The sequence below is a fragment of the Silene latifolia genome, chromosome 6 (genome assembly GCF_048544455.1).
Source record: "Silene latifolia isolate original U9 population chromosome 6, ASM4854445v1, whole genome shotgun sequence".
Lineage (NCBI taxonomy): Eukaryota > Viridiplantae > Streptophyta > Magnoliopsida > Caryophyllales > Caryophyllaceae > Silene > Silene latifolia.
Window position 1 is genome coordinate 62928088 of NC_133531.1, and position 15587 is coordinate 62943674.

The 15587-nt window shown below is 39.4% G+C and overlaps 2 protein-coding genes across 2 annotated transcripts; both read left to right on the forward strand.

Moving 5' to 3' along the window:
* The first annotated feature begins 3666 nt into the window (after positions 1-3666).
* LOC141588154 (protein FAR1-RELATED SEQUENCE 5-like) lies at positions 3667-4841 on the forward strand. Its single transcript, XM_074409608.1, has 2 exons — positions 3667-3867; positions 3948-4841. Exons 1-2 carry the CDS (start codon positions 3667-3669, stop codon positions 4839-4841), a joined length of 1095 nt encoding a protein of 364 aa, XP_074265709.1.
* An 18-nt stretch (positions 4842-4859) lies between these two features.
* Positions 4860-5387, forward strand: LOC141588155 (protein FAR1-RELATED SEQUENCE 1-like). The gene is made up of 2 exons (XM_074409609.1): positions 4860-5105; positions 5307-5387. Exons 1-2 carry the CDS (start codon positions 4860-4862, stop codon positions 5385-5387), a joined length of 327 nt encoding a protein of 108 aa, XP_074265710.1.
* The last annotated feature ends 10200 nt before the right edge of the window (positions 5388-15587 follow it).

Here is a 15587-nt window from a genome sequence, read left to right on the forward strand (position 1 = left end):
ATCTTGTTTGCACCATGGGCTATGAAGCGTTTCTGCAAATTGGGTTCCATTGCAAAAATGAGTACGTTTTTAATCGCACCCGCTTCCATACAGAAATCGTTAAACTTGGCGATTTCAGCAGCTCTAGCCGTGGGACCTGGGTTTGCCGGGATGGGCTCTAAGAGATAATTGAGCTTCCCGTCAGCAGCGGCAGCATTCCGTAATGCCGCCTCCCAGTCCGCGAAGTTGGATCCATCATTCTTGATCGAGTAGACCGATTCATCCGATTCATGAAGATCAGAAGCCGGGACTCACGGTCCAATGTGGCACTTGGCATTGGGTTATCACTTGAACCAGACATTTGTTGTTTAGCGATTTAAAATCGTGATCTACACTTTGAAAAAGAAAGGAAAAACAAAACGAAATAAGCAACTCATCGAGGTGATTTAAGTCTATTTTAAAATTCATTTTAAACATGTAGACTCTCGCACTTGCATAATTGATCTCCCTCAAGAATGATACAAGTGATCCCAAGACTCAATTTCTGTAAATTGATAAGCCAACTGTTTAGCTAATTCTTCCGGAAGAACTCTTGGTCGATAGATTTCTGTAAATCCTATCTATAGTCCACCATGATCACAGGATCGTACGAGTGACCATAGTGTTGAGATAAAATAGGTCAATCGGTTCCAACTTACCTGACGTAGAAGGGGTCATAGTATGCCTACCGACGAAGAAGGGACTCATTGGAGTTTGACCTATAAAGACCATTCTCAATTTTGGTTTATACGAGGAAGATCCCATCAACTTAATTATAATTCATTTTAAGTGAACGAATAACTAGCGTCTGCGTGAATGAATCAATTTAGGTGATGGCTTAAAAACATGTGACATGAGAATGTCAATGAAAACTAACTCGTGACCTCTATATGTGTCAGTTTTCATGCAATAATTAGGTGGTTTGGTATTTAGGCGGAATATGATGCATGTTATCGTTACGAAAAATAAATAAATGAATGCGATACGTAAATAAAAATTCCTAGTGTGGCCTATCCTAGTAAAACAAAACATAAAACAACTTTGGAATCCACCGTTGGACCCGAGAAGCTTGTCTTGATGTTCCATCTTGATCCATGTAGCGGGAGTGAGCATCCGGTCTCCAACTTTAGTCTTCTCAAAAATTACAATTTAAAATTTACAAATATAAACCTATTTACATTCTAAATAAAAACTGTAATTAAAAGAAATAAAATGGAGATACGAGATCTCAAAATACAACCAAGACCGTGTTCCATCATTACGGTAACACGTTCTACTAAGGCCACACTAAGTTACAACCGTTTGCAAAATAATTAAATACGTAATAAAAGGCATTCAAAACATTCAAAATAAACGATAAATAAAATGCATCAACTAAATTAAATTTATTCGTGACATAATTCCGTAATTATGTTAAATTTTTTATCCAAACCACCAAAGATAATTAAAATTACATGACAAAACCGCTTTAGTCAAGTTAATTTTAATCCGAGATAATCCGTTACAATAAATCGTTTTAAAGTAACTTTATATTACGTGGGTGAACCGTTTCACTAATCAAGCGAGAGCATAAAAAAAACGCTTTATGCAATAAAAGGGCCGAAAAAAAAAAACAGAAAAAAATTTTTTTTTTTTTTCTTTTACTGTACTGCTGATCGTGAACAGTGACAGTGCCCAAAAAAAAAATTTTTTTTTTTTAAATGCTTTAAGATACCGAGAGCATCAAAAAAAAAAACGGCTCAAAATTGTGAGCAGCTAAAGATCAAAACAAAACGGTTTGATTAAACATAATTGCAATTTATTCTAATCCGGATTAAAACAAAATTACAATTGACATGTTCTTCACATATTGTTGTTGTAATTATCGTTTAAAACAACAATTCGCAAAGAACGAGTTGAAAAACAAAACATGAAATCGTCACAAAACAACCGTGTAAACTGGACACGATTCCCAATGCACAAAACAGGCCGTGACATATAGAAATGTCGAGACCAATATGCCACACGGTTTTATCAAAATTTTATACAAACAATTATCGATTTGATCAAAACCAATTGCGATATCACCTAATCCGTATAGAAATGAAATAGCAATTGATAGATCTTTAACACATTATTTTGAATATCGTTTACAAAATAATATGCAAAGATAAAATCGATAACAATAATGAAACATGGCACGAAAAACAGAACAGCCGTGCAAAAAAAATTGAAAAACTGAGAAGAAAAAAATTCCAGCCGAGTGGAATTTGCTTCAAAAAAAATTATCGATCCATGTATACAAGACACGGATCCCAAGGCAAAAAACCAACACAAAAAACGCAGCAAAAAAAAATTTTTGCCGAGCCAAAAACAGTTTGTGCCGAGACAAAATATTAACCAAAATTCATCGTTTCAACAATCGTTTGATGAAAAACACATATAAAAATTTACGTGGCCTCGCTCTGATACCACTTGTGGGTTAATATCCGTATACTACCCTTCGAATTAAGGATTATAACGTAAAACTTACATGTAGTTTATAGTCATAAAACGAAAAACAAGATGAAAACGATAAAGATATAGAAATAACCTTCGGTCCTAGTGCAAAAGGCAATGAGAGATCAAGCTAGATCTCCTCCTAATCGTTGCACCCAAGATATCCGAGTAATGCCCTTGTGCTAGAGATAATCCCCTAATTGCCTTGCAATATCGAGGGGATTATTTTGTGAGTTTGTGTAGGATGAGAGATCCGGAATTTGGGAGGCACAATTCCCAAAAACCCTAATTTTTGATTAGCAAATGAATTAGGTTAGACAAGAGGAGAGAACTCCCCTTTTGTCTTGTGATTCTCGGCCAAACCGAGTGAGAGGAGGGAAATGGGCTTTTCATTTCCTCTTCTCTTAAACTCGTGGTCCGGTCCATAGCTTACTAAGTGTATACGACGCGGTTTCATTATAAACTGTTATCGGTTATCGGAAATTAAGGCATCAACTAATAATACGGGTCAGTTGAATTCTTAATACATGTCCGACAAAACAGTATTGTATAATTATATTCAATACACATTTAATTAAATATAAAACGCTTATATTTAAATTTACGAATTAACTGGTTAATTCGCCTTTGGCCCATGATATTTAATCCGTATTAAATATAACATCTCAACATCACATTTTGACTAATTATTAGTCAAATAACTCAGACTAACTGGTTAGTCAAATTTGGCATCTACATGACTGTATTTTCATACCGTCACATCACTCAAGACGTATCCTATAGGTGTGACTTTTAGGGACCAGTTGATCACCGCCATCTGTATGACAATAACGTCAAACTTATCTAGCAAGCCAACCGTTATTGATAAACGTGGATCAACTGATAATAATACCAAAAGTATGCCCTTTGATCCTTTTAGAGGTTTATAAGTCCTTGCACTAACTGTTAAGGACACCAACCCCAACAATACTCGAGGTGGCAGTGAGGAGTGGAGTAGGATGGTAGAAAATGGTTTCAAGCCTGCTCTGGGGTTAATGTTTGTAAAGCTGGAGGAGGCAATAGAGTTTTACAATTTATATGTTGTGGCTTGTGGTTTCATACCAAGAAAGTACACACAAACAAGATTCTGTGATGGTCTGATAGACAAAAAATCAATGGTCTGCAACAGACATGGATTCAAAGAGGATCGCAAAAAAACTCAAACCTGCTGTTGAATTTGAAAACACAGAAGAGAAAAAGAAGGGGAAAATATCTGTAGAGCCAAAGAAAACAAAAATAACAAGATTTGGTTGCAAGGCAAAAATACGGTTTTATGCTGTATTCAATGACCTTAAGGAGCTAATAGGGTATGCCATTATACGTTTTATGAAGGTCATAATCACAGACTTTGCTCACTCAAAGAAAGGGAATTCCAGAAAAATTTAAGAACACTTAACCTTTACATTAAGCAGACAATTGTTAACAATTGTAAACTCAACATTGGGGCTACCAAGACATTTAGAATTCTTGCGGAACAATCAAATGGGTATGCAAACATTGGTGCATCTCTAACAGAATTCAAGAACTTCAAAAGAAATATTAAATGTTACATAGGTGACAAGGATGCTAACATGATTCTCGATTATTTAAAGGCGCTTTCTGAATCACAAGATGGCTTTTACTATGCTTATCAAGTTGATGAGGATAACTGTTTGGCTAGAATCTTTTGGGCAGATGCACAAGCAAGAATGAATTATTCCTTGTTTGAGGACACCATCACCTTTGATCCTACTTACGGTACTAACAAGTACCACATGGCCTTCACCCCATTCACTGGTGTTGACAACCACAAAAAATCGGTGACTTTTGCTGCTGCACTTGTCGATCATGAGAATGATGGGTCATTCATTTGGGTGTTTAAGAAGTTCCTTGATTGTATGGGCAACAAGGAACCTCAGTGCATTCTTACTGATCAAGATCCGGCAATTAAACTCGGGGTGCGTTCTGTATTCAAGAAAGCAACACATCGCTACTGTATGTGGCATATAATGAAAAAACTTACCGATAAATTTGAGCCACAGATTTGTAACGAGACTGACTTTGTTGAGCGAATATGTGCAGTTGTTTGGGATACTGACTTGGAACCCATTGAGTTTGAAGAAAAATGGTCTCAAGTGATTAATGACTTTGAGTTGAATGATAATACTTGGTTGACATACATGTATGGCAAAAGGCACAAATGGATACCTGCTTACTTTAGGGATTTGCCTTTAGGCTGCCTTTTGAAAACTACACAAAGATCAGAGAGTCAAAACAGTTATTTCAAAAGATTTGAGAGCATAGATGGCACACTTGTAGAATTTTGATTGCGTTTTCAGAGTGCAATGGAACAGCAATGCTATAATCAGAGATTTCTTGATGCTGCAAGTGACAGCACGTTGCCACAGGTTTCTTCTAAGACAATGATTGAGAAACATGCCTCTAAAATCTACACACATACTGTTTTCTATGAGTTCCAAGAGCAAGTGCAAATGGCTCCTTGTTCGTGTGCCGTTAGGGGATTTTCTGAGCAAGGAAACATGCACATTATAAGTGTTGAAGATGCCTACAGGAAGCATAGAATATTTCAGGTTATTCAATTTTATAAACATAGTTGTCTTTTTACTTTAACATACAATAATTGTGATAAAAGAATACAATAACTGTGTTTTAACATTAAAAAAACTGATGGACTTCTACCTTGGTGTTCATTGCTAGTCTGCATAAAATAATTCATGTTGAACTATATAATAACTATGTTTGCCTTTTGAAATAACTACACTGTAATGCAGGTTGCTCACAATAACGAATCAAAGGAAACAACATGTACGTGCAAGATGTTTGAGAGGAAAGGAATCCTGTTTTTTTTTTGATGAAATGTAAGAATTCCATTAAGCTCAAACAAGGCTATTACAACCTACCTTTTAACATAAAACAATTTATGAGAATAAGAGTTCTACTTACACAAATCAGTATTAGACAACCACATCCTATCCCTACCCAGAATGGAGTTGCTAAATACATTAATCCTCAACATAACAAGCTGGTAAACATGTTTACAAACAAAATCAGGGTGTCCAAGGATCTGCTCACATCTTACTCTATTCCTTTGCTTCCATATGAAGTAGTAACAGGCCATAAAAGAGCAAATGAGAATACCCCTCTTAACCTGTGACCACGCTTGCTGCCAAATCCATTGCAAAATATCTCCAGTAGGCAAAGATACCTTACAACGTTGTGCCATCCCCATAAGGATACGCTTGCTGTAGACACACTCCTCAAACAGGTGCTGATGAGACTTAGAAGCACTGCCACAGAGCAAACACAAGTCATCCTGACAGATACCCAGAGCAAACAATTTCTCTTTAACCTGCATTGCCTTCCTTACCAACAGCCAGCCCAAGAATCTGTGCTTAGGCACAGTCCAGTGATGCCATATATACTGATGCCAAGTCACAACCTAAGAACGAGGTCTTAAGAGATCATACCCACTACTGATAGTATAACCCCTAGTATCAAGAGACCAAGAACCATGAGAATAGCCAGAGATAAGTTTGTCTTTAACACGACAAACATTTTTCCAACCCCAGCTAACATCTCCCCTGGGAGTATAATCATGGCAATTCTCATGTTTTAAATACACCTGATTAATCCACTTCACCCATAGCTTATCAGGGCTGCAATACACCCACCAGACTAACTTTCCAACTGCAGCAACATTCCAAATTAAGTTATTCTTGACTCCTAACCCACCTTCTTCTCTTGGAGAGCACACATTATCCCAACTAACTACGGGAACTCTCATAAAATCCACTTTGCCATCCCACAAAAAATTCTTACAGAGAGCATTAATCCTCCTCAGAATTCCTTTAGGTATGATAAAGATGCTCATCCAGTAGTTATACAAAGTTGTGTGAACTGAATTGACCAATACAAGCCTTCCAGCATAGGATAAATGTCTTGTGCCAAACTTTGTAATTTTCTCAATCACCTTTTCAACTAAAACCTGACCTTTAGCTTTGTTCATTCTACCTGCAGTAATAGGAACACCCAAGTATTTAAAAGGGAGTTCACCTTCATGGAACCCAGAGACAAGTAGAATTTCCTCTTTCACCCAAGCTAGAACCCCTCTGAAATAAGCACTAGTTTTAGGAGGGCTCATTTGCAGACCTGAAGCTTTAGAAAAGGTGGCAAAAGCTCTTAAAAGAATCATGATTGAACCCACATCCCCTTTACTAAACATGAGCAAATCATCAGCAAACATCAAATGTGTTAATTTAAGCTTACCACACATAGGGTGAAACTTGAAAGGCATATTGGCAGACACAAAAGCTAAAACCCTACTAAGATACTCCATAGCAACAGTGAAGAGTAAAGGAGACAAGGGATCCCCTTGCCTAAGACCATTTTTCCCCTTAAAGAAGCCAAAGATACCACCATTAAGTACTAAGGAGTAACTAGCACTTTTCACACACTCCATCAGAAGATCAATAAACTGAGCAGGAAAATTTAAAGCACCCAACATTTGTTCCAAAAACTCCCAACTGACAGAGTCATATGCTTTCTTTAGGTCCACCTTCAAAAGGAATCTAGGAGAGATAGCTTTTCTATTATAAAGTCTTACTATATCCTGACAGATCAAAATGTTTTCCACAATGCTCCTCCCCTTGACAAAGCCTCCTTGATTGTCACTAATAATATCAGGCTAAACCTCAGAGAGTCTGTTACATAACAACTTAGCAATGCACTTATACAACACATTGCAGCAAGAAATGGGCCTGAATTGGGTCACATTCTGAGGTAAAGCACATTTAGGAACCGGAGTAATGAGAGTGTGGTTCAGCTGCTTTAACAACTTTCCTGAATGGAAAAAATCCTGAATTGCAGAGCACACTGAATCCCCCACCACTTCCCAGGAATCTTTAAAGAAGGCACTCGAGTAGCCATCAGGGCCTGCAGCCTTGTGACTTGGAATGGAGAACATAACCTGCTTAATCTCTTCCTTAGACACTGGAGCAAGGAGGACTGTATGATGAGAACTAGTGCATCCCTTCCCCAGTTGGACAACAGAAGAGCTTATATTCAAAACAGGTTCAACAGTACCAAGGAGCTGTTCATAAAACTCCAGGAAAGCCCCCTGGATAGACTTAGGATCATCACAGCATTTGCCCTTAAGATTCTCAATTCTAATAACCTTATTCCTGGATTGCTTGCCTTTAATGATATTGTGGAAATATTTGGTGTTATTATCCCCCATATCCACCCAGATAGCCTTAGATTTTTGAAGTAAGAATTCAGCACAAGCCTTCTCCAGGAACTTAAAACTATCAAGAGCCTCTCTTTCTTGATTCAGAAGCACATGATTTAAAGGATCATCTCTGAGCTTTTGCTGAATAAAATCCAAATTCATAGAAGCCCTAGCTTTGTTGTTAACCACATCATCAAAATTCTCTTTGTTTAATTGCTTCAAAGGCCATTTAAGAGCTTTTAATTTCTTGACAACCTGAAACATAGGAGTACCAGGGATAGTCTGGTTCCAGACCTGATGAACACAATCTTTAAACTCCACAGCCTGACTCCACATATTATAGTATTTAAAAGCCCTCTTAGGTTTCTCCAAATCATTCTGAACTTGAACAACACAAGGAGTGTGATCAAAGACCCCCTCAGAATAGAAATGAGCATAAGCAAGAGGATTGTCTTTTAGCCACTCATCATTGACCAATAATCTATCAAGTCTACTGAAAACCCTTGAGGCAGGCTCCTGTTTGTTATTCCAAGTGAAAAACGACCCAATTGCAGAACAATCAGTCACTCCACACTCATTAACACACTGCTGAAAATCATCCATTTCCTCAAAAGTAGAATTACCACCCAACCTTTCAAAAGGGACCAACACAGTATTGAAGTCTCCACAAATAACCCAAGGACCCTTAAATTTGCTATTGAAAGCTATAAGTTTTGCCCAGAGATCTTTCCTCTCAGTGACATCATTAAAAGCATATATCATGGTGACATAGAACTTATAGCTAGTACTCAGATCCCTTACCTCCATGTGAATAAACTGAGCTCCATAGTCTAGGAAATTAACATAGTACATAGAGGGGTTCCAAAGTACCCAAATACGGCCTCCCTTATGATAGGCAGTATTAGTGGAAAGACACCAGTTTGTACAGATATTAGCTCTGATACTATTTAGAGACAAAGGTTTGACCTTTGTCTCAAGGAGACCAAATAATCCAACCTGATGTTGATGGAGAAACCATTTAATCGTATTTTGCTTGGTTGGACTATTCAATCCCCTAATGTTCCAAAATCCAAAATTATGCATTACCCCCAAGAGTAGGTAACACACTACCAGTTACACCAATGCCAGCTTTAGGAGTCATATAATTAAGATATTCCAAGAGATTAGAATTACCCAATTTACCAGAACTCTGACCATGATCTAACAACTCCTGTCTACTAAGTCTTATAATCTTCTTTGCAGGGGTATTCACCATGTGGTATTTTCCATTCCTAGACCAAAACACCTGAAACTGGTTTGGTTTCTCCACTGGGGTGGTATGAACAACACCAGAGAGACTATCCTTTGGCTCCTCTTGTTCAGGTACAGCAGGCTGGGCAGCTGATACCCGTCGTTGTGAGTACCAAAAATAAGATTTATAATTTCCTATTAAGACTAACCTAGGCTAGTGGTAACAGGGTCGAACCACAAGGAGGCAGACGTAATTTTTAGCTGTCTAATAAAAGTCTAAGGTAACAATTGTGGGGGTTGAATTGGATTAGTCTATAACTAAGAGTAAATAAAGACAATAAATTAAAAAGACGGATCAAACAGATAAAGAAGGGGTACTAGGATGATCGGTTTGTTATAGCTTCAGCGGCAGCATACTAAACAGGTCTAAATCAAAACACATGAGGCGGGAAATAAAGAGGTCCTCTCGGTCCACTCTTAACAAATAGCATCTTTCGATCTCGCTATAGGTCCCTAATATCACTAATACTAACTTTCGTCCTGAAAAGTGATTTACGGTCTAAACTTTACCTATCTTTCGATCTCAGTTTAGTTTAGTCAATTTAATTGATGATCTAACAACTGTCCCTATCTCTCGATCTAATGGGTCAGTCATATCCTAAACATCCAACTAATCGTGTGCACTCGATTCGTCGAATAAAGAATTAAAACAATTAAAACGAAAATAAAAAAAACCTCACGTGGTCAGTCGATCGACCGGGTAGGGTGGTCGATCGACCAACACGCGAGTCAGGCCGTGTTCTTTATAATGCCGCCTACGCTATAATTCCCCTACATCCTAGCACAATTGATTTAGCTACTCATGTTGATGGGTATAACAACAATAAAACTAATGAAATAAACAAAAGAATTCATACTTGAAACGATAAAATAAACAATTGACATAAACGATGATAAAGGTTTCGGGAGACTAACTAACAATTCTATACTATAGGCAATAAAGTAATGAAACTGAAAATAGGGCAGGAAGAATACCGAAATTGCAGAGGAACGATTGAGAAACGAAAATTCCGATGCTAAACAATATTCCAAACCCTGATTATCAAACTAAATGTTACTGTATAAAAACTTGATTAAAAACTGAAATAAAACTGAATGATGTATCTGATGTTCTAGGTTACGTTATATAGCAAACATACGTAACACTTATTATCAAAACCTAAACATAGTGGGCTTCAAGTTCCTTGATCTTTTAATTCTCGTCTGGAATAGCAGATTGGTCGATCGACTGCAAGGACTGGTCGACCGACTGAATAGCAATGAGCAGTAGCTTCTGAAGACCGATGGTTGGTCGATCGACTGATGATAATGGTCGATCGAATGCTCGAGCTGCTACTTGACTTCTACAATTTCGTGGATTTGTCTTTCGGGCCTTGAATTGCGCACCAAGCTCGTTCCTCGGGTGAATACTTCACGTCAAATGCAATGCAGGATACTCGGGGACGGATTTAGCTCGATTTCCGCTGGATTCTTCACATTTCTGCAATAATGTATAAAAATACGGAAGTAGACGAAAACAGGGAGAAATGTAGCATAAACTACATGAATGAGCTCTGAAATGCGTGTAAAATGGGATATAGAACATCATATAAAAGACACGCATCAAACTTCCCCAAACCAAACCCTTGCTTGTCCCCAAGCAAGAACTAGACTCGATCTAATGACCTAATGGAACGAGTTCAATCTCAGAGCGAAATGCAACATGTGAAACCTAAACTAATTTAATGCACAACCAACAATCAATTAGCAAATGAATCATGCAAACGAGTTATGAAGTCGTTAGATACTGCTGAACTGTCAACTGTAGAGACTTTATCAAATCGGACTCTCACGGGTCGCTCGTATCACTCAATAAGCACAGGTGAAAAATGTAAGATAGAAAGAAGAAAATATGTAATGACTCTCACCTAACTACGACCTATAAGAACATGCCTGCAGTCTAATATGAAAGTAATCTCTACGACCGTACATACGCATTCCAACCAAACAAATGACCATGACACATGCCGAGGTATATATGGGATACGTGAGGTATGGGTAAGAAGAGGCAAATCATTTATGGAAAAGTGGAGGTACAGATGATCAAGCTAGTACCAAAACGGAACCACACGGCAACATCCTTCTTCTTGCTCAAAACAGATGAAACGGTGCTATAGCAAGCACAAATCTCACAATCTCCAGGTATAAAGGTAATCAACTAACTCCCCATAAAATATGAATAATACATGGGAGCAAAAATCGCCAAAAGATAAAGGCTTGAATTATGCGAATTTGATTCCTTTTCTTTCCCTCGAACCTCAGTCGATCGACCAAAAAGGGCAGTCGATCGACTGCACGAACAGTACAAAACTCTTTTTTTTTTCTTTCTTTTCGAATCATTTTTTCATCTTTTTTTTTTCTATTTCTTTCTTTCCTCCTTTTCGTCTTTCCAACAATATCTCAAACATGAGCATATGCTACCAAAAACTAAGTAACAATCCCAAGAACACAGACTACCAGCTTGACAAGGGCAGGCTAAATGTAGGATGTAGTAATGGGACAAAAAGGCTATTTTTGGCAGTGTAGGGTTCATGGGCAAAACGAATAAGGGGAAACCTCTACCACATGTGTCAACTAACCACAGACCGAATGCGTACATGTATTAAGCAGATTAAGTTCATATTTGTGCACATTTATGTGACATGCCTCATAAGGAGTAACTACTCACATTCCTAAATAAACTGGTCATAGATGTCACCAGTTATAAGCTCTAAACCTCAGAAAATGATGTAGCTTGCCAATTTTCTAAGTCAAGTCTCAAGTCCAGCAAATAATTAACGAAAACTCGTAGATATGCACTTATACGATTCTACTAATAACATGTCAATTAGCAAGGCTTGGGCATAAACAAATGCAAATGCAAATGCAATGTCATCATGGAAATACTACCGTTCCGACTCAACCTAAATGCTAAAATAAATGTGCATTTTATGGAAATTTTTGAAATTTTTCAATTTTTTTGAATTTCGGCATTATAAAAAATGAAATGAACAATGCAAAACAGAATATAAACGTGAATGCAAGCAAATGATATGCGACACAAAAACCCTTCCCCAAACCAACTTGCACAATGTCCCCATTGTGCAAAATCATGTAATGAAGAAAAGAGAAATGGGAATTTGCAAGAAAATGAAATAAAAAAGACATGAAGTGGAAATCAGGAACTCACAAGACTTTAAGCGCAGCAAAGGAAACCTCCCCAAACCAGCGTGAGCTAGGAGGTTTCAGAGAGTTGATGCTACTAAAAGGTACCTGAAAGACAAATAAAACCCACGCATAAAATCGAGAAGACAATTTTGAAGCGGTAAACTATGTGCACAAATGAGAAAATTAGAAGAAATAAATAATTTGACGGAAAGTAAAGTGGAGTAGAAAACTCCCTTAAGTCCGCATATCGACCAAACACAGCAGGGGAGAGGTCATTAACAGGTACAGCAGCGTCCCTGGTTGATCGACCAGATGGGGCAGTCGATCGACCAATGTGTCAGGAACAGTAGCTCCTGGAAAGTGCAACTCAGTCGATCGACCAATGTAGCCAGTCGATCGACTGAAAATACTGTTGTATTTCTTATTTCTTCGTATTTGCTCAATTACTTGAGCTAATGAGGTCTAAAAACCTGCAAGTGCACAATAATACGCGCCCAAAATTGCGCAAGACCCAGAATAAAGTCTCAAACGTATAAAATCCTAAGCAAGTAGAATAAAATGCGAAGTTTCGCGCACACCAAAGCAATAAAAAGTGTCTAACAAAAGCAAATAAAAAGAAGTTTATAAAGAGCTCGATCAACTAATAGTTGATCAAGAATGGCCACGGTATGGCCCACTTCGTCGGCTTCTGGCTACTAGAGGTAGCCTCAACGGTGCTTATTTGATCAGCTGCACCATCCTTAGCTTCCACGTCCACTGAACTCAATGGGTCAACACTCTCATCATCTCCCCATTCGATGATCTCTTCGGGCTTGTCAGAATCCAAATCAGACTCTCTGGCTTTGATCGGCTCGTCATCAACTTCCTCATCAATTCCATAGCTCAGGCAACCAAGACCTCCTCTTTGAATGATCGGCTTCTTTACAGTTGAAGCAACTTGCAGCACTTCCTTCCCCAAACCAGCTCCTGCAACATCTAAAACAACAGATTCTTCCTCCTTTTTGCTCCCAGTCTGGGGCGGAGGTGTCAACACAGAAGTAGTGATAGAGACAGGCAATTCAGGAAGCACAAAGCACGATTTCTTTTCAGAAACCGTATTACAAGTCACAGGCCACATGGGGTCCTTTTTCTTAGCAGGTTGGGCAAAAACAATGGAGTGCTTTCCCACTTTGACAGTCAAGGTTCCTAGACCGACATCTATGACTGCACCAGCAGTGTGCAGAAATGGCCTACCCAAAATAATGGGAATATGGGCATCCTCAGGCATATCAAGGACCACAAAGTCTACAGGGAAGAAAAACTTCCCTATTTGGACAGGGATGTCCTCTAAGACTCCTACGGGTTGGACTGCAGAGCGATCGGCCATCTGGACGGTCATGTCGGTCACTGCAAACCTAGTCAGTTTAAGCTTCCTAGCTAGACTCAAAGGCATGACGCTTATACTAGCTCCTAAGTCACATAATGCCTTCTCAATAGAGAAGGTACCTATATTGCAAGGAACAAAAAAGCTACCCGGGTCCTCTAGCTTATGGGGTGCAGTGTGAGACAGATAAGAGCATGACTCTTTGGTTAGTGCGACAGTATGCACATTTTCAAGTGACTTTTCTTAGACAGGAGTTGTTTCATAAATTTAGTGGATGCAGGCACTTGATTGACCAACTCAAGGAAAGGAACTTGTACATTCAAACTACGGATAACCTTTTCAAATTTATTGAAAGATACCTGCTCCTTTGTCGGCACTAATCTCTCCGGATATGGGGCTGTAAGACGTACCTTAGCCCTCTCCTCTAAATCGCGCGTGCCGGTATCCGTGGACTTAGGTTGGAAGTCCACCACCTTCTCCTTATTGAAGCTTGAACCCTCCTCAGACCGTCTCAAATGTGAGCCATTAACCGTCATCGGATCGAACCGGAGCCGGGATCGACCCATCAAGACACTCGGGTCTTTCCCAATACTTTCGGGTCGTCGAACCCGGAACAAATGGTCTCTCAAATTATCGGGCATCGGAGGACGAAAAATCTCGCTATCGTGATGATCTTGGTCGATCGACCACTATACTCGATCGATCGACCGAGGTGTACAGATTCAGAAGTCGTTGTATCCGCATATCGATCGATCGATCGGGTGTATCGATCGATCGATCGATATACCTGGTAGACGCCTTTTTCTTTGAATTATTCATTACAGCTTTATTTTGACTCGGATCTGCCTCATTCTTTTCAACAGCGTCCTCGACCATGGCAGGCCCCTCCAGGGTGGACCCGCTCCACAACGTGATAGCGTTTAGGGTCTCCTTTTGGTCGGTTTGAGTCGGTAAGTGTCCCGGAGCTCGAGTGGTACTCTTACTAGCCAATTGAGCAATTTGGCTCTCTAGTAGCTTCATCCCGGCCTCTCTTGCTTGGGACTCCTTCAGCAACAAGTTCTTGAACTCAGAGCAAAATCGAACGTGGGATTGTTGTTGCTGCTGCGGCACATAAGGAGGTTTTTGATATTGTTGTTGCTTTTGATGAGGGGGCACATAGGGTTGCTGCTGCGGAGGTGGAGTTGGATTCAGGACATTCTGGCTACTCCACCTCAGGTTGGGATGAACATTAGGCTCATAGTAGGTGTTTGTCTGCCTATAATGTTGAAAGGCAGCACAAGACTCAAAAGGACTAGGGCAATTCTTGAAACGTGTCCCTCGGCTCCGCACCTTTCATGACGAAAGGACCCTCGACACAAAGCATTTACTTGGTAAATACCCCCCTTTGAAGCTCCTCCTAATTCATATTTGTCAAATCTCGCAGTGAGAGCTTCAAGTGCAGCAACAGAGGAAGATTCAGCAGCTCTCCTCTGGTTCCCTCTGGAATTCCCATACTCAGCCTTGTGGGTGGCTAGATCGTCGATGATCTTCCACCCCTTGGTCTCTCCCAAGTTCTCAGCAAATCGGCCATTGGCATGACATCCAAAATAGCCCTCTGATCGTCATACAGCCCATTATAGAAATGATTGCACAAGCTCCATTTTTCGAAACCATGGTGCGGTATGGTTCACACCAGCTTCTTAAATAGGACCCATGCCTCGTGGAAGTTCTCATCTGGCCCTTGTTTGAAACTCGTGATTTGAGCTCTAATAGCAATCGTCTTTGAAGCAGAAAAGTACTTCTTGTAGAATGCCAATGCCAAGGAATTCCAGTCGGTGATCCCATGAGCAGCTCGATCCAGATCTCTATACCACTCCCTTGCAGCATCACGGAGCGAGAAAATGAACATGGTCTCCTTGATCTGGTCTTGGGTCACGCCGGCTGGTGGGGGTATGGAACAGCAGTAGTCAATAAATGTCTCCATATGCTTAGCTGCATCTTCATTTG